The 24,260-nt window shown below is 32.5% G+C and overlaps 1 protein-coding gene across 15 annotated transcripts in view; it reads left to right on the top strand.

Moving 5' to 3' along the window:
- The window catches only part of LOC148611094 (formin-binding protein 1 homolog), a 47,271-nt gene extending 33,610 nt beyond the window's left edge, over nt 1–13,661 (top strand). For 8 of the 15 annotated variants that reach the window (XM_088591247.1, XM_088591244.1, XM_088591243.1 and 5 more), the window contains 6 exons: nt 729–861; nt 1,762–1,913; nt 3,317–3,355; nt 4,981–4,995; nt 7,797–7,909; nt 8,491–13,661. In XM_088591247.1, the coding sequence (XP_088447373.1) occupies nt 729–861; nt 1,762–1,913; nt 3,317–3,355; nt 4,981–4,995; nt 7,797–7,909; nt 8,491–8,654 (616 nt within the window). In that variant the 3' untranslated portion in view covers nt 8,655–13,661. The remainder of the gene's footprint in view (nt 1–728; nt 862–1,761; nt 1,914–3,316; nt 3,356–4,980; nt 4,996–7,796; nt 7,910–8,490) is intronic. The other 7 variants (XM_088591249.1, XM_088591248.1, XM_088591246.1 and 4 more) reach the window with 2 other exon arrangements.
- The last annotated feature ends 10,599 nt before the right edge of the window (nt 13,662–24,260 follow it).

Here is a 24,260-nt window from a genome sequence, read left to right as displayed (position 1 = left end):
CCTGGTCCTTGCTCCTAGATTTTAGTGGAGTCCGTGTTGCTCATTGGCTTAGTTACTACTTTATGTTCTTTGTTGTGTATGTCTGTTTTCCTTGTCTGGTCTTTGTCCTTGGATTACATTCTTTTGATTACCGCTATAATCTTGGTTCCCTTGATTACTCTTTAAAAGTAAAAGAATTATATGCTGAAAAATAAATCTTGAGATTTTTATTGTATGATTAAAAGAAGGTCCAATGTGTTGTTGAACTTGCAATGTAAGATGGACAATTTTAACCAGCATTTCTATTACTTAATATTCCTGTGGACAGATAAGAGTCAAAATAGGGAAAGATTGTATGTGTCATAAAACATTTAGAAATTTATTATTAAGTGATGTAGTCATTAAAACTTAAACGCCCTCTAGTGCTGTGCATAAATTCCTATTGTGTGATTGTTTTGTTTTTAGATGAATCAACTCTTTTCATGAGTACTTAGCTCTGTAGTGAATATTTGAACAAACAATAGGATATTTATATACATATACATTGTAGGTTTACAAATGTTTTTAATGATTGCATTTTCACTAAGGAATTGTACAAAAACACTCTAAATATTTAACTCCATTGAAAATAAATCTCAATCAAATTGATTTATCCAAATGAATAAACAAAAAAATACCTATTTGGTATGTTATCTGTAAAATATTTCATTAATATATGATTAATCTGTCGGTTGTTTTATTCTTTATAGAGAGGGTATGCTGAAACTGAAGGATGTTTATGTACAGAACCCTGCATTAGGAGATCCCAACAGTATAGATAAACAAATAGAAGAAAATGGTGAAAAGTTAGATTCTCTGAAAAAAGAGCTGTTTAAGTTTGAAGTAAGTCAAATGGTTTTGTCAATATACATTAGAACTACCATTTTTATTTTACATAAATGTGCCCCAATAAATACTTTGAACCCTCTTTTCCTTTTAATGTTTCTATAATTTCACTTCCCTTTGCTCCAATTGCCTTGCTTGCGATTTTATGACTGTTGACCCTAGTTGACCTTAATGTGATTAAAGAATATTTCTTGGAAGTGAATGTGAATGTCATCAGATGAATTATCAAAGTTTTCATAATCTTTAATGATGGAAATTAATTGGAATTGTACATCTGAACATCTTAGACTCAACATCAAATCTGAAATATGGATATAAATTAGTATATTACTAAGCCTCTACAACATAGAACCTGAAGTGACATTTTCCCTAAAGAAAAAAAATATGTGGTATGTTGGAATTACCTAATCTGTCGGTCCATCAGAATTTCGTCACAATTATCTCTGCTTTCAATAGGTGGATTGATATCAAATTTAGTATGTGGTTTATAGATTGGGCATACCTTGTAAACAGTTTTGGATGCTGTCCAATAACTTCCTGTTTTGTGGGACATTCCCATTTTCACTGTATGGTACATTTATAATAGAGAAAATTTTCACAAAATCTCAGCTTCAAATGGATGGATTTATTCAAATTTGGTTTTGTTGCTTTACATAGGTGTTGTTAGGGATAACAACATCCTGTACAATTGGATGGATACATTCAACTTCATGTTTAAAATTGATAGCATGATTTGATGACCTTGACATTTCCGTATGGACAAAACAAAAAACGTTGATAGAAATGTTTAAAAAAAACGAATGCAATTGAGTTAGTAAGGCAGCAGCAGTTCTTTTTTTTGCATTTTGTAAGTTACACACCTTGAAGTTGTTTTTTTTTTTTTTTGTTATTTTCCAGAATTACTTAGCAGATGCTGAAGGGAAGAAAAGTACCACAAGTCTTACTGTATCAGATGATTCCTTGTCACGGAGTACATCTGATGGGAGTGTCAATCGTGACCCAAATATTATCCCTGCTGCTCCTCCTCAACCAAACAATGATGTATATACGTATGTATACCTTGTTAGACAAACATGCTTTACTTTACACAAGATCATTTTGAGTCTTTGTTATGACATTGATATTATTTTACCTTCATTTTATAGCTTTAATACCATTACTGTGATATAAAGGTGTTTTCTTGAATAAATATATTTTTTTTGTTCATGGTTAAGGGAAGCCTTAGTAGTAAAGTGAAGATACTAATATTAAACAATACTTTTATTGTATAAAGCTTTGTCAAATTACTAGTAAACCATTATCATCTAAGTACTGTATAATCTGTAATATAGATTAGAATTTCTGAGGTATATACACCCTGTTCTTGAGTTATTGAAAGTAGTAGGTTTCCATGGGAACACTGCATATAAAAAATTTTAACTTTTCCATATTCCCACAGTAAATGTCTGCTTCCTCGTATTTACATGTAACAAACACTTAAGAAAATGTTTGAAGTTTTCTGCTTGCCAAATGGAAAGTAGGGTATATATAATATTGTCTCACCTTCTGCCCCTTGTTGAAGTGAATTGGGAGTTCTAAAAAGTGATTCAAATACATGTGAAGAACTCATAGGCTGTAAAATTGCACCACCATGCTTTTAAAAACTTTTTGAAGTTATAAACATAAATTTCACTGGTCAAAGATGATTTTCTGTATAGAAAAATTGCTGTAGGTACATGTAAAGTGCTTTTGCCTAGCATGTTAAAAGAATCTATATATAAACAAGGGCCTAGTTTACCTATAAATGAAACCTTAGTTTAATATCGAATACTTGCATGAGCATGATCACATGGTAGAAAATTAGCATAATTTTTTCATTTTCATTCATTCACATTCACATAAATATTAATTTTAAATGCACTTGATACTATTTAAATGTATGAGTTAATTCATTCTTTTTCTTTAGGGAAGTATTTGTATATTTGAACTAAGTATTGTACAAAATTAAAAAAAATTGTCTTTGACCTTAACGTTTTCATGAGGTGTTTCTGAAATTTGATATTTGTTTATAAAATTACTGAAACCAGCTGGGGTTTCTTTTTTTTTTAAATCTCAGAATTCATGCTTGAAGAAAAGAGATTTGGTTCATATTTAAATATTTATTAACTTAGGTCTTTGTATAAGTTGATATCCGATGAGGTGAAAACATATAATTTTAGACCTATTTTTTGTATATACTTTTGGGATTTTCTCTGCTCAAGTTTAATATTTATTTGTTTTTGTAGAAACCTGAATTTTAACTATATATATATTTTTGTTTCTTTTGAGGAAAGTTATTCATAGTACATTTTACATTAATTTCAATTATATTTCTTATTATATTGATGCTAATTTCATTCTTCATCTTTCATTTTTTATTGTGTTGTTGAGTAGTTCTGTGTGGGTGTTTTAGTTTGTGTGTGCATTATTTCAGGGGTAACAGCCATAATTATTGGCCTCCTCCTTACGACAGGTTAGGTTTTATAGTATCTTAGATGTGTAGTTTTCTTTTTGGTTTTTAGTAGCACCTTGTAGGTTGTTGTGAACTCAGGAAAACTGTAATATCAGCATTTTACTTTATTCCAAATTATACATTATACAGGGTTCTACAATTCAGCTCATGATTATTTAATTTTCCGTATTTAAGAGTAAAATCATTCTTGTTGTATTCAGTGTTTTGAGTACTTAATGAAGGCTTGTACATGTATTAACATGTTTGTTTGAATTCAGAACATGTTTATTAGGATTTTTTGTCGAAGCATTTATCTTGTATGAAATTCATTCCTATGGAAATTACTTGAATAAAGAAAAAAATACAAATGACAAATACAATTGAACAAAATAGATTTTTTTTTTTTTTCATACTTGGAAAAAAAAATTTTGAAAATACATGTTCCTTGTAACTTTTTTAAATTGTAAAACATTGGTTTTTATAGAATTTGTGAGTTTAATGTTTTCCTGAGTATTGTGTGATATTAAAATAAAGATCTTTGAAGCTGAATTTCTTCTTGTAGTCAATACAAGATAAAAGCATTCTTTAGAATATGTCCAGTAATATCAGGCTTTTACAAAAAATCCCATAAACCATTAGTTGATTCATGGAATTTTGAATTTTTTTATTTTTGTTTTGCCCAACAAATTAGTATTGGATTTCTATGTTAAGTGAACAGATTCAAAGAACATTTACTTTAGCTATCAACAAATAATTTAATTTTCTAACTTACAGAGGGGTTTCATAACTGAATACGGCTTAATTGATTGAAACAGTTCCATTTTGAACTGTCGTAGAGAAGAGAATGCTTAGATTTTGTATCATGTTAAAGGTGTAGGGTTATTTGTAGGTATACAGTCACCTTCTATCAATTTGTCTATTATAACATACTGCAAGTTTTTACATGGTTTTTATATGACAGTTGAACATGTTTAGTCTCATAAAGAAGTTGGATCAAAAATATGATATTGGATAGTACTGGTTTTTGAGACAATATTGACTGATAAATACTGATTTGAAGTGAATTTAGGACAAACGTATTTATAACCATGAATGTACCAGTGAAGAGACAAAATTTTTGTTTGCTTAAAATTGTTTACTTTTAAACATTTACACAGGCAAATGTGCCACACATGAGAATCATATGATTATCATATAAATCGAGCACCTTATGATAATCATATGTTTCGGTATACACATGATTATCGCATGATAATCATATGTTTTTGACAAACATATGATTGTCGTATGTTTTTAAGCCTAAATTACCATTTGAGAATCATATGATAATCATATGACTATCATATGTTCAATTTCAATATCATATGATTGTCATATGATTATCATATGAATCGAGCACCATATGATTATCATATGTGGCACATTTGGCTGTGTATACTCCAGTATTTTACTGATTCAAGAATTCTCAGACTTTTTGTTGTATGACACTTTGGCTATGCAAACAAGATTGTTCAATACCAGCTTATTGTTGTTCAATACCAGCTTATTGTTAGATTAGATATGCTCCACTGTGTTTAGAAAAATTTGATTCAACTATAATTTTAAAAAAAGCACAATTAACCAATGATTTGATGATTTACTGACAGTTCTAAAAAAGGAAGGTATGTTGTTTTTCTCACTGTTAACTTTTAAGGGGCAAGGCATGAAGAGCAATACTAGCTACAACTAACATATGACCTGTTGTATCAGTAATCCATTCATTGTTCAACAGACACTGCTCATTTTTTAAACCACTGTCTGTCTGTCCATCTGTTTGTCTAGCTGTGTACATATTATACACAATTCTGTGAGATTTTTTTTGTAAAATTTAGCAGTTCTTTTCACAAAAATCATAAGAATGAAATTAGTCGTAAGTTTTGACGTCACAATACTTTGATTTATAATGACGTCATATCTTACAATTAATTTTATACTTTAATAAGATTTATTGTGAAGAGGACTGCAGATTTTCTTCTTTCTGATTTAATAAACAAATTAAGGACAGACCTACTTGTACATATGCAGCTAATCCTTTTTATCTAGTCCTATTTTCCTAGATTAAAAATTTCTATCTTAACTCTCACTGGGAGTTTATATTGCTTAAAATTTGAATATTTCTAGGACAATCAGATGGGTATTGGTTCAAATCTTATTTTGTCCGTAGGCTTATACTAACTTAGTCTGAATTATAACTGTTGGTTTCAGGTTTGTTATACATACATGTATTACAGGTAATGGGTCAGTAGAAGTTATTTTAAAATATACATACCCAGTATTCTATAAAGATATTACATGTTACATGTTCATCAGTAGTTACTGATGTAGTTATGTTAAGTACCAGTCTACATAAAATTCAGACACTGCCAGTAGTAAAGTGATTCATGATGTGGAAAAACCCACCAAACAAACTTGTTTTTTCAGTCAACATATGCTATAATTTCACATAACAATTAACATTTCTGTAGTTAGGTCTGCACGTTTAAGGGAATCATGCATCCATCTCCCACTGTAATCAACCAAATGGAACCAAATCAAGAACGATAACTCTTGCAAAGTGCCAATTTCATGTACAATCTATATAATTTTTATCTCAAAAGTGCAACAACCAAATGAAAAATTAAGACTGGTTAGGTGATCAGTAACCGTTTCTGAACAAGAAATAAAACTGAATTTGGTGGGTTTATGATATGCATGAATCACCTTCTGTCTGATTTTTAGAAAGACTGATACTTAAGTGTTTCTGATTGTGGGATCAAACAATAAGCTGGAACTTAACATTTCCAATATTGGCCTACATTCCTAAACCCAGACTCCCATATAATACTCTAAAGTTATGTATTAGTTCCAGTTTAACATTTCCAATATTGGCCTACATTCCTAACCCAGATTCCCGTATAATACTTTAAAGTTATGTATTAGTTCCAGCTTAACATTTCCAATATTGGCCTACATTCCTAACCCAGATTCCCATATAATACTTTAAAGTTATGTATTAGTTCGAGTTAAACATTTCCAATATTGGCCTACATTCCTAACCCAGATTCCAGTATAATACTTTAAAGTTATGTATTAGTTCCAGTTTAACATTTCCAATATTGGCCTACATTCCTAACCCAGATTCCCATGTAATACTTTAAAGTTATGTATTAGGGCTGATATGGGCTGAGGATTAGGTTAGGTTAATAATGGAAATCGCAACATAAATTCAGTGGTTGGGAAACCATTTTTTCAAATGGACCTTTTTCAGCATTTATTTAAAGTATTAAAGATTTTAATGTTCCATTTATAACATTCCATCCTGTAGTTTCAATGGGTGTATAGCCCATGGCCCTGCTTTTCCTAATCACTGTGTAAACAACGTATTGTGTTGGAGTTACCAGTATATAACACAGCCATATCTTGGTATTAACTACAACCATTATGGTCCAAAAGAGTTCATGGTACTGATGTGTGACCTTTTAACTTAATGGCAATTGGTGCAAGTCTGTATGATTTGACAATGATGATGCTAGCAAAGTAAATTTAGGGATTTGATTATTCATGAATTTTCTATTCAGTTGTATGATAGAGTTGTCAGATCAATGAATTCAAGAATCTACTTGTGCTTTTCCCTTAACCACAACAAATGTTATCCACGAATAAAATTACTTTCTCAGTATTTACTTTCAGTTTTGCCAGTTTCCTCTTCCCTGATATTTGACATACATGTACATGTATCTCATCATTGCAAATTGAAACAAAGCTCATTTTAACTAAAGTTTGTTAGGTTATAAAGATGAACCCAAATGTCTTTTTTATTACTATCTTATGTTTTACCTATCATGTTTATTACAAGAACAATTTAGACTTTTTCAATATTATATACTTAGATTTATTTGTTTTGAAAATAAAATGTCAACCTTACTCTTTTACATCCACTTTTATTTTCTATAGAATTAGCTTTATTTGTTATCTACTCCAATGTCTTACTATGCTTCTTTTGCTTATTGACTGTTCCTTTCATTATTGAATCGTTTTGTAGGTACATTATTATTGGTTTTTGTTATACAACTGAAAAAATATGCTGTGTCCTGCAAAACATTTTATATCACAAGATTTATATGTCCATGGTTACTGAGATATGTACAAAGGTTGACAGGTCAGAATATACATGTACCTAAAATACTTAGTGTTGTAAGAAATCCATTTGGTAGTGCTACATTAAAACATACATTTAAAGATGAAAGCAATTAACAAAATGTGGTGGAATTTGAAGTTTTTCACTTGGTATGAATCTGGAACTATGGGAAATTAGTAAGCATATTCAAACCGATTTATTCATGAGTAAATTATTATAGTTTTATTATATGATCAGCTTTAATCAAGACTCAATCAAGACCCATCAACATTTTAGAAACTGTGATAATTTTCTTTCTTTTTACAGTTCAATACCTGATGAGGATGATATGCCACATGATGAATTCGACCAGGACGAAGAAGATATCACTGATGCCTTCCCAGTTATAGGAACATGTAGAGCAATATATACTTTTATAGGTATTGTGGTCCATTATCATAACAAAGAAATTGTTTAAAACCAAATGATCTTTAGAGACATTTTAATAGCTATATTGTATATGTTATTTAAAGAAAAAGTTGATAAAACAAAAATTATAATCATTTCCTTCTGTTCTGGTGGGAAAGTTTTTAAAATAATTTATCTTTTTTTTTCTATCAAAAATTAAAATAATATGAGAATTAAAGTGAAGAATAAACAAACAAAAATAAACAGCTGGTGACAAAAGTCACTAGTTTAAAGTAATGAACGCAACAATGAAGATTTTCATACAAAAACAACTGTTTTCTAATGTCAAGCCTAAGAACCAGTAATATTAAGAAAGATTAACAGAAATTAAGTTCTGGGAACCAATAATATGTCCTGATAAGGGGTTTCTTTAATAATACACCAAGGTTGAAATTTTCACATGACAAGTAGAAAAACACTGACTGAACTGCTTATCAATTTCCTTTTCTTTTTTCACAAAAATTGAATTTTCCTATATCATTCTGGTTGAAAAAATGCAGTCCTAATTTTTTGTTTTATGCATGTGAAAATTAATGTTTTTTTTCCGTTTTAGCTGAAAATGAAGGATCTGTGTCTATGGAAGAAAATGAGGAAATGAATGTTCTTGAAATGGATCAAGGTGATGGGTGGACGAGAGTGCGTAAAAAAGATGAGTCAGAAGGATTTGTGCCAACATCATATATACAGATCCATTTCTTTGATCAGGATGAAGTCTGATCCATCATGTAACATGGTCAGCAAGGGTAGATAATCAACTTGGGGTATGCAAAGGGAGATAATGTCAACAATTGTGAAGAAGGCTGACTATTTTGTAGTTCGAGAAACTTTCAACCATATAACAAACAGAGCATTACTGAAAGATTTATTAATGTCATTTTCTGAAGAAAGTGGTGTATATATTAAGCTTTGTCTTAATGGACAAGCTATTTGTCTGACAGTCAAGTTTTTATGTTTTTAGATTTTTTTTTCTGCATCAAATGCTAGATTATTTCTAATGTCTGGAAGAATTTTTAATTAGGTCAAGTTCTCATTTTTATACTAGTGTTTCTTTTTTTTTAATTGTAAAGATGATAACAACAGTAAATTTAGAAATTAATCTTTTTCCTCATTGCATTATAACCATTCAATACAATTAGTTGATATTTAGTCACATGGCTTTTGATAAATGTTAATATTGCCTTGAAGTAAGGCTACCTACACCTTGTAGAAAATTAAATACTTTTTTGCCATGACATGTATATGTACATGGTGTTCAGTGCAATTTGTACAGTTTTCTATTTGTAGCAGGTCTAGTAAATTGTACAGTGTGGAATAATGTAGTTTTGTTGATCGGTTTTCCGGTGTCGTTCTGTCTTACACATCTCTTATATTTGGAACTGAAACTCTACTGTAGCTCAAAAAGAATCTTCTATTGGTTGACAATCAGAAGTCAAAACAGAGAAAACCATACTGGTATCATTCAACCATATTTTTGACATCAAAACCATATATATACTTTATTTTATATTAAAATATTTTAATGCATAGTTGAAAGTTTGCACAATTGAGTATGTTCATTTCATTTTGCAAAAAGCCAAAAGAATAGTGCTGAATTACTTTATATAGTGATCTTGTATTACATGTATTATTTCTGTTGATCAAAAAAATTATCTTTGTGTAGATATGAAATTCATTTTCCCTGTTTAAGGTGACCTATAGTAGAATTTATTTCACTTAAAAAGATGTACTCCAACTGCTGTATAACACTTTTAACTATGGTTTTAGAATTACCATGTATATTTTAGTCATTCAGTCATTTAAAACTAGAACTTTTTACAGCAAATTGAGCAAAAAACCTGAAAAAAATTACTATTATGAATTATATGGGTTTATCAGATACTGGAGGATTGGGGCTTTATTTATTTTGTTTTTTGATAATCCTAAACTCATTCATACAGTTATATAACCAGTAAGAATTTCTTCCATACAATAGTTAGTTAGATAAAGATATAAATTTAATATGAAATCCTACTTTCACTGAGTCAGTAAATGTTAAAATTAGTAAAATTATAGCTCATATCTTTAGCCTTGTTCAAACAAATTTGTCATCACATCTTTTGATGAAGGTAGTCTGTGAGTCAATTTCTAATAACATGACAGTTTTTTTTTTTAATTTACAAGCAGATGAATCTTGTACATTTGAATTTTAATTTACAAGCCTTTATTGAGAAATTTAACTATCAAGACTGGAAATTCATGCAATAATACCAACTGCTCACATTGAAATATTTTGATACAGATTTTTTGGCTGAATTTTATTTAGTTTATCAGTGCCTATGTCATCAGTTTTGAAAGTGATTCATTGAGATTTTGTTGAGAACAATGTTAATTTTCATCATTCAATTTCCAAGAAAATGGAAGTACATGTGAAGAAAAAAAATTCAACATGTGAAACATTGAAAATAAGTAGACTTCTATGCCAATTAAGAACAGTTGTTATTGAAATCCATGGACCATGATAAGTAATCACTCAATTAAGTCTCTACATATCCTGTTAATCAGTACAATATTTTCTGTACTTCATTTTCCTAATTTGATGGTTTATATACATTGAATAGCTATTCATATGTTTTTAATATTTTTTTTTCATATTCCATGATGTTATTATTTGTATAAGTTGATGAACACAAACAATTCTATGTTATGTGTTGATTAAATAAGTATTATTCTGAGGGAATGAAATTTTCTGGGTCGTCTTTTGTGTTACAGCAAAACTTTGATGAATCGTGGAATTTTTTATGTTGTATCTCTCAGTTTTAAAAAGAAAATTTGCATATACTTGAAATTAGAAATACATGTAACTGGTTCATTGACTACTGAAAACCTTTGAAATTACAATTTTCCATTTTGAATATTTGTTTTCAAAATATTCGCAATAGTTTGATTTTCTCAACAGTTTTTGTTCTTAGTTATGTGTTATGGTGCTGTATTACAGTGATGTTGGGAATATATTGTTGTCATTGTATTTTGGTAATGTGTTCTTGCTTTATTGATTATTAATGCAACGATGACAGAATTTTGTTGGTCAGTGGATTTGCTACCACTTGGGATGGCAATTATAATACTAAATATGAATGGTCCTTTTATGACCCTTTTCTCCTCATATTATTAAAAGAAAAAAACAAGTGGTTGAAGTCAGTGTACCTTTTTGTATTTTATAAGGTGGGTGGTGTTAGAGGGTTAAGATTTCCTCCTCCAAGTTTCTTAAGTGTTGGAAAAAGTTCACCCGTGTCCATGGTTTAAAGTATGGTTTAGAAGTCTTTTCCCTTTGTCTTTATAGTATGCTGTGTCCTAATCTGTGTACTTTTTAGTGTGCTATAGTGTTTGGTCTGCTGTAAAATATGGTATATGTGCTATCATGGCATGGTGTGAAATATGGACTTGCCTGTGTGATGATGAACCTGTATGTGTTATAGCTATTCTCTGTGATCTTGTTTATTTTGCTAATATTTCTATTCAGAGCAAAAACTGTTTTATTTTTTGTCTTGGTGTGTCTATGCTTTTGTGAAATAAGTCTTTTAAGAATTATGCAGGTGGTTGTTATGTAAGTTAATAGAAATGTATGTTAAAAATTTCAATACAAGTAAGTGTTAGGCATAGTTTTAGATCATCAGATAAATAATAAGGATTATTACAACTTAGATAAGGCTCATATCTCTTTTTACAATTGGAAATAAAGCATTAGTTGTCAATATGTCTGTTTGTCCAATCTCTTCAAATATGTATTGAATTTTCGACCATGAAGACAATGTTGCATCATGAAAGCACTTGATTCAAATTTATTTTATAATTTGAAAAACGAAACATATTTCATGTTATTGTATTTACCAGTAGTGTGCTTTACATGGAGGAATGGATTGGTCTAAAAGGTAAAAAAAAATGGCATTTTGGAATAAAAGAAAAAATCCAGGAAGCATCACTGTCAAACACATCACTTGATGCAAAAACCTGCCCAATTTTTAATAGACTTATACTTATGTAAATATCAGAAACATTTATACTCTCATGTAACAATTACAGTGTTATATATAGATCCATTTATATATTGTCAGGTTATAGCTGGCATTTACATGTAAATCTTTTACTTTAAATTTTTCTGTATGGTCCTTAAGTTACTATTTCAATGTATCAATATCATTCAACATTTTCTAGGTCAGGCTGCACCTGAAAGTTGAATAAAAACAATTGAGTATTATTGATGTAAGGTAGTTATTAGATGATAACATTCATCATGAACGAAGGGTCACATTTTTCATTATTAAGATAAATTACGAGAATCTGACAATTTAATGCTGTTATCCAACATATTTCAGTGGATTATGATTTGGTTGAAAGTATTTTGAAGAAGAAAAAATGCTTTGTGTTATTGGTAATTTCAAACCATATTTCTGTTTTCCTTTCCATCTAAGATACTAATCTGTCTCAGGCTATTGAAATGATACTGAAAAAAATGTTACTTCATTTATTTTAAAAATCTTAAAGAATTACCAGTATGACACCTTTCCATTGTATGCCTGCTGTGATGCTGGTGATAAATTCTGTTTAAACATTGGATATTGTTTATTTTATAAAGGGTTGGTGCTTTAAACTCTATATACAAAGGAAAAAATAAAATGTACAATGTACATCTTTACAGAAGATTAAAGTGATATTGATGTAGCTATTTTAAACAGTTTTGATTTAGACTGCCTGTTTTTTTTCTATTGCTGTATGTTTAAGAAAGCCTCACTACCACCTCCAGGGATCTGTAGTAGCCTCACTACCACCTCCAGGGATCTGTAGTAGCCTCACTAACACCTTGAGGCATCTGTAGTATTTTTTTATATGGTTTGTCTTATCTCTATATCTCTATAAATTCTAGCTATCATCCATTTATGACGTCAACAGATGTTAACATTAGAAACGTCACAACATCATTCTCAACCAATGAGATTTTATAGACAATGTGACACTATCACACAACTACTAATCGCCCCTTTCTGTTAAGGCCAATCAGCCCTGAAGAATAGGAAGCTATCTAGAGACAAGAACTATTTTAATCAAGCCAGTCATGAGATATGCAAATCGATAAAAAATTAGAGAGAATAAGATATTAAAGGGAATGGGGACCAAATACCAGTAGTTAGGTTAATAAGATATCTTAAAATAGACTAAAACGGCAGCAAATTAGTGTTGGATGTCAAAGACATTGATACTTTCTTATAGAGATTTTGATTATAGTTCTTTGTTCTAAAACAGTAGTATGGATTGTAATTAAAAGTTTTAAAAATAGAAACGGGTCATTGTCATTTTAACAACTGGTTAGCAGTGTTTAAACAAATCATTCATATGGGTTTACTTATTGAACAAATAGGTATTGTCAAAGGTGCAAAAATGATTAATTTGTGATAGAATAAAAAGCTATTCTGTATGTTTCTTTATAGATATTAAACTGATATATTTACTTTCATGTTTATTTTTATCTCACTTAGTAGAAACTACCTGATATGTTTATCACCCTAACATTTAGTATCTTCAGTTATAATGTGGTCTAATTTTTTTTGTATATAAATGTGCATTGAGGCTTTCCTTAGACTGCTGTCAGAAAATGACTCCCTAAGGGTAGTGCCAAATTTTATTATTATACTAAAACTAATTTTTGTCTATACAATGCAATTTAATCTCAGAAATAAATCTGAACTCAAATTTTTGTGTTGATTATTCATAGGAAGGAATTTGATATCAATCAGAAATTGTTTAATCAAAAGGTCATTGTAGTCTTCTTGGAGTGCTGGTGTGCATTATGGTAGACTTTGTTGGTTGATATTTATTTCTGTATTGTAGGATGTAAATTAATTTTCCATGACTAACATTCTCTCAAACATGTATCCTATTAAAAGGCAACTTATTACAGGCATTTTTTTCTGTTTTTCTTGCTTGCAAATTGAGCACAAGTTAGTATTGTACTTATTGAAATATCAAAATTGTGCTGATATTGTTCTTTGTGCATGGAATAAGCTGAAGTGAAAAAGTACCAGTATTCTCTTAATTAAAGTGACAAAAAGTATTGTTTGGTACATGTCGAGAGTTCTAGTATATTTAAGGATATGGGATACCTGTTAGCTTCTAAGTGATGACCCAGAATGGCCAACCAATCAAGTCAGTGAGATACCTGAAAAGTCATTATTAACTTTTTAGGCCCATTTTCAACCAATCTTTCTTGTTTAAAACTTTCATTATTGTCTTCTTTCTGACTATTGATGTTAAATGCAATGTGTATATGAGTATTTCTATGAACCAATTAATTTGGAGGTCAGTACATTTTAACTCACCTTGCCCAAAGGTGAGGTTTTCCCATCAGCTGGTCATCTGTAAACTTCTCTTCATACATCTTCTCTGAAACTACCTGACAGATTTTTATGAAAGTTGGCATATAATGTTCCTTAGGGTATCGGGCTTCAAAAAATGTTTGAATTGTCGATTCATTAAAAAATATGGCTACAATATCTATTTATAGAACATAGGGGTAAAGTCACTAATTTCAAGGTTTATCTAAAAAAAAATATGAGGGATAGAGAAAAATGATGATGACTTCCACTCTTTAGAATTTCTTGAAAAGCTCTACTCAAATCTTTATTGGATTGAAGTTGTAGGACAAATTCAATTTTTGGAGTTATTACCCTTCAAAGAGAACGTTTTTTTTTTCTTTCAATTTTTATCAGATATTTTGAAATTGTAATAGATTGGGAAGAATAACTTTTAATTAATGGAATTATCTTAATGATTTTCCAATGAGTCCTTGTTAGAGTAATTGCCATTGAAAGGCAAAAACAAAATGAACCAAGTGAGCGATTCAGCTGATCCTGGAAGCCTCTAGTTGGTAGTTGAAAAGTAAAAGCCTTACTGTGAGATCAAAGTTTCATATTTTTCTTATGTGTGCATGGAAGAGCAATCAATGGAACCAAGACTGGGATGATAAAAGAAAATACCCTAAGAACGAAGACAAACACAAACATCAAAGAACACGAAATAACCAAAACAAAACGAACAAATGTAAATGCGCTATCCGGATTCCACCAAAGGTTCCACAATATAAATAGGTCACTGTAGATAACTATATGACAATTAGTGGAAATAAAGCTGTATTGAGACACTTGAACAAGCAAATCCAACATTTTTTCTATGAAAAGTATATATTTTTCAAAAGCTTACATTATGGAAGATCCATGAAAAAAAGATAAATATCATTTTCTATTTTTTTCTATTTCGTTATGAAAATCTGTAGCCATGGTAACGTAATAAAAATATACATCAGTTTTCATAACCAATTTTGGGTGCCTTCCCAAAATTAATTGTCAAAAATGGTTTTATAAAATATCAGGCACTTAAAAACTGCCAGAAAAAGTAAGTTGGCATGGTAGCACTTTTCGTATGTCCGTTTCATCCTTCATTTCGTTCATAATAAAGCTAGAACATCGCTGCTTCTAGGGCAGTCCAATAGTTCAGTCCAACTATTTTCGTGCTAACATATATACTCAATACTGCTAGACCCAGTTTGCACTCATGTGTGTGATACATGACGGATTGGATGTTCTTTAACGTCCTTGGCTATCGTTTGGGGTCTCTCATGGACGGTGTAAAGCATCAAAACGTTTACAGACCTCGGGCATAGTCAAACCCGTGAATGTGAGTCATCGTGTTTTCTGGAATATCGGTTGTCATGTGACCACGTTCATTCGTTAAATTCATTAAAATTAATGCATTATCACGTGATTTAATGTTGATCGGTGACCTATACTCGGCGTCACATAAATAACATACTGTTAAAATTTGAATAAAAATATTTTCTACGACTTTATTGAGACCTACCGTCGTTTAAATTGTCTTAAATGACTTGCTCATTCGTTTAGCCAAACGGCTTCTCCCTAAACATTGAATCGTTAAATTCCGGTCAGATTTTAATTCTAGGTGCCAATATTTACATTGTAAAAAGTCGGCCATGTTTACAGTGATCGGGTTGCTAGGAGATGTTGTTTACGTTTAAATGGTTTGTCCAAAAACCGAAGAACCCAGAATGCATTTCGGCGTTATTTCGGATATCTCGGATTTATTTTACGCGAACAACGTACAATACCGAGAAGTTAATCAAGCAGACGATTGTCACCGGAGTTCGACGGGAACTTACGAACTTCGTTTGTAAACAAATCGTCCCGTAGAAACCAACATGGCGGATATTAGTATGGGATTTTCCCGTAAGGATTTGTTACGCATGATTTAAGCTAAAAGCGACTTGTTCAGGGAGAAGCCGTTTGGCTAAACGAATGAGCAAGTCATTTCAGACAATTTAAACGACGGTAGGTGTCAATAAAGTCGTAGAAAATATTTTTATTCAAATTTTAACAGTATGTTATTTATGTGACGCCGAGTATAGTGATTCCATTGGTACTATGCACGCTATATACAACGATTTATAGCATAGAGCAGCATTTGAGGAATCTTTGACCCAGCAAAATACTTTCTAGGATAAAAAAATCACTTTCCAGTGCATATAAGACAGATATTGGTGCATGCCAGTCAATTGATGAGAAATTTCAAAGGCCGAAAAAAATAATGTTATGTTTCCGAGCAGTATTCTAGAAAATATTTGAAATATTGATTTTGAAGTATTAATTGTGGGTCGGTACTGATGGGTTAAGCCTTGCAGTCCATTATATACCAGTATTGTATTTTTGTGTCATAAGAATTTCGAATGTTTTTCGTTGAGTACATGACTGTAAGTGGGAAATGTTTCCATTATGCAGTTTTATTCTACTTTGCTAAAGAACTGTTTAACTAGGACTAATGTAAAAACAAAGACATTATAGATGTAAATTCTTAGCAAATCATACACTACTAATTTGATCCTAAGGTTGAAAAATGGTGCAGACAGGGACATTATCGTCGTCGGCGTCCGTCTCGTCGTCGTCCATATTCACTTGATTTTCGCGCGATGACTGTATGGTTATGGTTGATCAATTGTTATGAAATTTTGATATGATTTTACCAACTAATGATTGCTCCTTTTTATTTTTTTTAATTTTTGGCCCCTACCATTTTAAAATTATTAACATGGCATATCAAGTTCAACACATCCATGCAAGTACACCTTAAAGGAAGAATATGTATATGACATGCCTTATGGTTGTGGCAAGTCATTGTGGAATTTGTTCCCCATTTATTGACATCATATATTTATAAACATGTGCATAATTCAATTATTGATTTCAGTAAATGGAGGAGTTTTTTGGACGATGCAAACACATTCACCCTACCGGTGCACCTGGGACATGCTCCCAGTTGTAAAAAAAAAAAGAAACAAATAAAAAGTGTACCTTTTTCTGTTTATTTGTTCATGATTTTAATTCTTAAAGTTCGTGCGAAATTTTGCATTTTTGAAAAACAGCTAGTTTGTAGGCACGAGACCGCAATTAACTTTCAAGTGCATTTCAATATACACATTTGAGCAGATTAAAAAAATTCTACCGGCGCAAACTGAATAAAACTTCTCTGGCCTAAAGATATGTACAAACAGGATTTTATATATAAATTGTAGAAAATTTTACCATCATTTTCTGAAATTAATACATATAATTCGGAGATGGGGTAAACATGACTAATGAACTGAGTTAAAAGTCCTAAATTTAACCTTCTTCCACTGAACCAAATCACAACTTTTAGTCAGAATTGATTGATGAAAAGAAATCGCATGTAATTTTCTACCAATTAGAGGCAAAACTTCAGCAAATAAGTTTCCAGTAAAAATATGAAAAAATGTGGAAGGTACCTACTACCAAAGTTGGAACTATATTCGAAATATATACAACGAAAACCAAGGGGAATTAATTGTTCTCTCGTACCTGTACAGAAAAGAGAACCCAATACGGTGAGGACCTGAATCTTTCCGGATATCTTATAGCATGCATTTACACCTCTTTACCTTCACAAGTATTGCATCTATTTGTGTACGAATGCTCTACTACCAATAATCAATATTTCCACCAAGTTTCACCTTTTATTTTTAAGTTTTACAAAATTATACAAGGTCAGTTTTGTGTACGAAACAGTGCATCTGAATCTCATTTGTATAGTACAACTAAAAACCGGGAGCACGGACCAGGTGCATCGGTAGGGAAAGCGTCATTTGCTTTTGTAGTAATATCCGCCGAGTTGTAACCGGGTCAGGACGAACAAAGCGATTCTCATGGTGCAGGTGAATACACCATAACGACCCACGAGTTCATGATGACGACCACAAAACTTCTGTAGTGATGAATTTCAATATTGTAGCGATATAAGCATATTGCACCGGCCTTGTTGTAAGAGGTCTGGTACGGTACAAAAAGCCGTAGTTACGGCTAACTCTGGCGTAACGTATTAGCTTCGTACGCATGTGCTGAATGGATGTTGTTCAGATGAAAGTAAACTTGTGACCATGAGGTGGCCACTGGATAATTAGCATGCCTCTGCTAAATAAAAAAAAACTGTGTTACCTAGCATCTATCGGCTAATTATAATTTGTATTTTTTATTATTTCTGATGTTGTTATCTAATTCTTTTTTAGGAAAAAGAAGACAGCTACCAAATGTGTCTGATGTTTTTACTCTACTGTTTTATATCTGTACTCACGACTAATACTTTGTTATAATCGTTAATATTTCAGGGGTAAGGATTTTTCGTGGCTTCTCTTTGCACCAATATGTTTGTTGCTCTTTTAGTCTTTTTATGTTTCGTCATATTTTCATTCAAATCTCATAGTTTAAACATGACTCCATTTAACCTAACAAAAACACAAATACTACTTTATTATTATAAAGTGGTATTTGTTTGTGTAGGGTTGAATTAAGTCATTTACTGATTTCAAACCATATCCGTTGTGCATATTTTGAGAATATTTTGACAGTATGATTGAATGAATGATAAACCAAGGGAAAAGTAAGTAAGATGACAATCTTTTTTTCATTTTTGATAGACAAAAACAGGATTTTGACATGATAAAGACACCGAACACTCCTCACTTGACAACAGAACTATAAATGAACCATTGCTCTTATCATACCGAGCACCCTTCACTTGACGACAGAACTATACGTGAACCATTGACCTTATCACACCGAGCACCCTTCACTTGACGACAGAACTATACATGAACCATTGACCTCATCATACCGAGCACCCTCACTTGACGACAGAACTATACATGAACAATTGACCTTATCAAACCGAACATCCCTCACTTGACGACAGAACTGTACATGAACCATTGACCTTACCATACTGTGGACCCTTCACTTGACGACAGAATTATACATGAACCATTGACCTTATCATACCGAACACCCTTTACATGACGACAGAACTATACATGAACAATTGACCTTATCAAACCGAACACCCTTCACTTGACGACAGAACTGTACATGAACCATTGACCTTACCATACTGTGGACCCTTCACTTGACGACAGAACTATACATGTATCATTGTACTTTGCCGAAAACACATTATTACGGCAGTAACTTTTATATACCTTTTCTGCAAAAGAAAAATAAAAAATAAAAGTAACGCACCAACAAATTAGTTAACACACATGCATCAGACCTCGTCCCAGTTCAACGCAAAACAATTAAACAATAAAACGAAATTCTTGATTAATATCATATTTTACTGGTGACAAATTTGACAACTTTTTTACTATTTACAACAAGTGTGGACGCAGACTGATAATGCCCGAAGAGCAAATTTGAATATACATACGTTTTGTCTTGAATGTGTTTGCCTTGTCTAGAAAACTCCTCCTTGAATTATGCATATGTTGATAAATATCCATTAACATAAGATGCAGGCTCTGAATCCCCTTCCACCAAACACCACTCTGGTCACTATGGACGTTACATCTCTCTATACCAACATTCCTCACTCTGATCGAGGCTTGCAGAAAAGTATGGGACTCTTGGGAGGTCAAAGTTCCACCTACTGACTGCCTAGTCACTTTGCTCACAATGGTTTTAAAAAGAACAATTTTACTTTTAATGGAGACCATTACTTACAAATAAATGGCACAGCTATGGGTACCAAAATGCCAACATTTTCATGGGAAAATTTGAAAAAGAACTATTTGAATCCTCTATAGAAAAGCCTCTGTCCTGGTATAGGTTTATTGACGACGTGGATAGGAAGTGGACACATGACGAAGAAGAACTAAACAATTTTATCGCTCGTGCCAACAATCAACATCTTTCAATTAAGTTCACTCACGAAACATCTGCTACTAGCATCTCGTTCCTCGATACCTCCAGCACCTTATCGGGGGGAGAGCTCTCCACGGACCTATACTCAAAACCAACTGACACACATCAATATCTTATGCCTAAGAGCTGTCATCCATCTCACCTGACTAAGAGTATACCATTCAGTCAAGCTCCTAGGATAAGACGCATTTGTTCAAATGGCGAATCCTTAAAGAAACGTCCAGGTCAACTGAAGAACAATTTAAGAAGAAGGGGATATAGATACAAGACCATCAAAGAAGGGTTCCAAAAAATTCACAATATCCCAAGAAGTAGTCTGCTACAATACAAGGCAAAGAAAAAATATAAAAGAACCCCTTGTGTTCTAACATACCAGCCCTGCCTTAAAAACAGCCACAACACCATTCGTGAGCACTGGGCATCTGTCGAGAGAAACTCAACTTTATCCAAAGTTTTTCCCGAACCACCTATGATTGCTTTCAGACAGCCAGACAGTTTGCGTAGTCTACTTGTGAGGGCTGAAATATCTAAGCCTAACCTGACTCCAGACGAGAGTCGCTCCTGTGGTGACAAAAGGTGTAAATTTTGCATCCAAATGCACCACTCGTCATCATTCACCAGCAAAGTCACGGGGAAACGCTACAAAATATTTTGCAACGTGCACTGCAAGAGTGCTAATATTTGCTCCACTGTCCCATTTGTGGCCTTCAATATGTTGGTGAATCTAAACAGCCTTTTCACAAGCGCTTGAACGGACACAGGAGCGACCTAACAAAAAAGCCTTTACTCCCAGTGAGTCAACATTTTAGATTACCTAACCACTGCCTCGATGATTTCAACAAAATGAAAATCTTCATCGTGGAACAAAACACGATCTGGAGCGATCTACAGAGAGTGAAGCGGGAGGGATTTTGGATAAAAGAACTCCGTGTTTTACACCCAGACGGAATTAACAAAAAACATTAAGTTCTTCCTATTTTGTATAGTTTCTTATAACAGTGTTTGTAAATATTTTTATTTTTATAGTTCAGTATTCAAGATCAACACACAACGTGTGTCTATAGCACAATGTTCAAGATCTTTGTTACTGTCGTTAAAAAAATTTTTATACGTCACAGGTATTCACCTGATTAGGTGGTGAGTTGTGTTCACAGACCATTTACTTTCATACACACTCAGTTTATTTAAGGCACTGAAGAAGGTCATTTGTTGACTGAAAATTTTGCCCATTATATACTTTATTATAGTGTGTTAACATCTCGCCGTTCATGCTATCTATCTACATAGTAATGTACTAGCAAGTAAGATGGTAGAGTTGCCTCACTCCATCAGACTTCTTATATGTATTATATACTTGGTGTGGCTGTATTTATACATGTGTATACTGTTACAGATCCTCTTTTGTCTTATTCATCAGAGGTACCATCAGAGGTTGTCCTGTTCAGTTACATCATGTGCTAATGTTCGCGCTCTAGATTTACTTACGAGGAAGTATCACTCGGTTAACGAAAGCTATATTTTTATATAGCCAAGTTGGCCGAGTGGTCTAGAGCGTTGGACTTAGTGCAGGCGGTGTTACCATAGATGTCAGAGAAGAGAAGGGGTTCGAATCCCGCTGAGGGAGCGACCAAATTTGCATCGCAAATTTGCAACCTCGCATCGATTCTAGATCTGGGGTGTAGTTTAGACTTGATTATGTATATATATATCACTCTAACGGGGTGATGGATCGTTAAAAACGATGCGAAACATAACAATAGATCAAATAAACGTCTTAATATGTTTAACATCACGATAAGATGGTAAATTTACATTGAATATTTCGGATAACTCATATCCTTCTTCAGCATAAAACTCATAAAGTTCAATATCAAAACAGATTTAGAAGCTGAATCACGTACGCTGTGAGTGGTTGTACCCTTATCAAAGGCACAAATGAGCAAGTGATAAGGAACCTGAATGAAAATAACAAAAGGGATCTTTTATCAAAATTAAAAATAAAAATTAATTGTGGAAAACAATTAAAATATAGTAGTACGGCGTATTGATGTATAGCATGTAGTGCTGTACCAGCGTTAGACCAAGACCTAAAAAATGGATTATTTTTTCTCGTTTATTCCATCTGGAGAAGTTGTTTGTAATTTTTTTCATCCATAAGCTTTCCTGAGGCACTCTTTTACATTTTGACCAGTTTTTATTATGTTCTATGATCGTAACAACAATGTTGTGAAAATCCTCCTGGGTGTGTCCGGCAGATCTAAGATGACGACTTAGACGGAGGTCTGGTTTGCATTTGTAGTCACTGCGATGACCATTCATACGCCTGTTGAAAGGTTGTTCTGTTTCGCCAACGTACTGCATACCACATCAGCACTGGAGAAAGTATATGGTATTTTCGGTTTTGCAAGTCACGTCGCAAAAAAATGGCAAATTCCTTTCCAGTGTAGTAGCTTTTAAATGTTTTGGTGTGCTGTGTCTGGGTACAGGTCTTACATCTTTTATCTGCACATGGTTGACACTGGCCTGTTATATTTTGTTCGGGCTGAGATGAAATCTCTGCTCTTACTATGGCTCTCTTAGGCTCCTAGGTCTACTGAATGCCAGGACCGGGGTCTCAGGAAAGAGCTTGGAGAGCTTAGGGTGTTTTTGAATTCTTCCCAATTTGAATGCAGTAGCTGCAAGAGTTTACCAAGGGCTGGATGGTATGTAAGCACAAAAGGAACCCTTTTGTTCTTTTTCTTGGGTTTGTACTCGAGGAGATCATTACAGCTGGTGTTGTTAGCACGTTCAAATCCTCGATCTATATCTGTTGATTTATAGCCACGCGATAACAAATGACCACGGAGTTCATCTAGACGTTTGTTGGTGGTATCGTCAGATGAGCAAATGCGCCAAATTCGAAGTGCCTGACTGTATGGTATGCTTTTAGTACAATGTTTTGGATGACAACTATTGGGAGATAAGTATTTGTGACTATCAATTGGTTTGCTGAGAAAATCCATTGACATTTCCCCGTCTCTTACAAACACCTCTCTATATTTTAATTGTTTTCCACAATTAATTTTTATTTTTAATTTTGAAAAAAATACCCTTTTTGTTATTTTCATTCAGAATCCTTATCACTTGCTTATGTGTGCCTCTGATAAAGTAAAATCACCCACAGCGTACGTTATTCAACTTCTGAATCTGTTTTGACCATGAACTTTATGAGTTTTATGCTGGAGAAGGATATCAGTTATCCCAAATACAAAATATTCAATGTACATTTTACCATCTTTTTCAGACCCTACTATAAGTTTAATTTGTCTTCCTTACTTCAATTTGTCCGATGAAGCAGTGTAGCGGATAGAGTCGTCACATTCTGAGACGTTGTATAATATTGATTTGTTGTGACATGCATCATTAATTTGATTTATTTTGATTAATTTGGCCGAGTGGTCTAGGGCGTTGGACTTTGTGCAGGCGGTATTGCCATAGATGTCAAAGCGGTACGAGTTCGATTCCCGCAGGGGGGGGGGAGCGACAAAAAAAATTATTAACAGTCAGTGTGTGTGACTTGCTCAGCATTTGCATATATATGGTCTTTGTTTTTACATTAGTCCTAGTTAAACAGTTCTCTATCAAAAGAGAATAAAACTGTAAAGTTTTCCCATTACAGTCATGTACTCAACAGAAAACATTTAAAATTCTTATGCATCACAATTATAATACCGGTATATGAAGGTCTTGAAGGCTAAATCAATCGATACTGGCTCACAGTTAACACTTCAAAGTCAATATTTCAACTAAATCTTGTATCAAACAATTTTATCAACTTCTAAATAGGCTGAAAAATGTTTCCTATACTATAGTCCTTGTTTTGCAGCTGTATACAATATACCCAGAGGCACTGCCAGTATTATTTGGTTTCACAACCAACATTACGTGTGTGTTCATCCAGGGCATTCACAACGCAGGCATTAACTTTAGAATCTCTGTTTCATTAAATCCTGTAAAATCTTTTTTTCACAATTTAACA

The sequence above is a fragment of the Perna viridis genome, chromosome 7 (assembly GCF_037379345.1).
Source record: "Perna viridis isolate PV_CMFRI_1.1 ecotype Kerala chromosome 7, ASM3737934v1, whole genome shotgun sequence".
Classification (NCBI taxonomy): Eukaryota; Metazoa; Mollusca; class Bivalvia; order Mytilida; family Mytilidae; genus Perna; species Perna viridis.
This window is presented reverse-complemented; position numbering and strand designations above follow the sequence as displayed.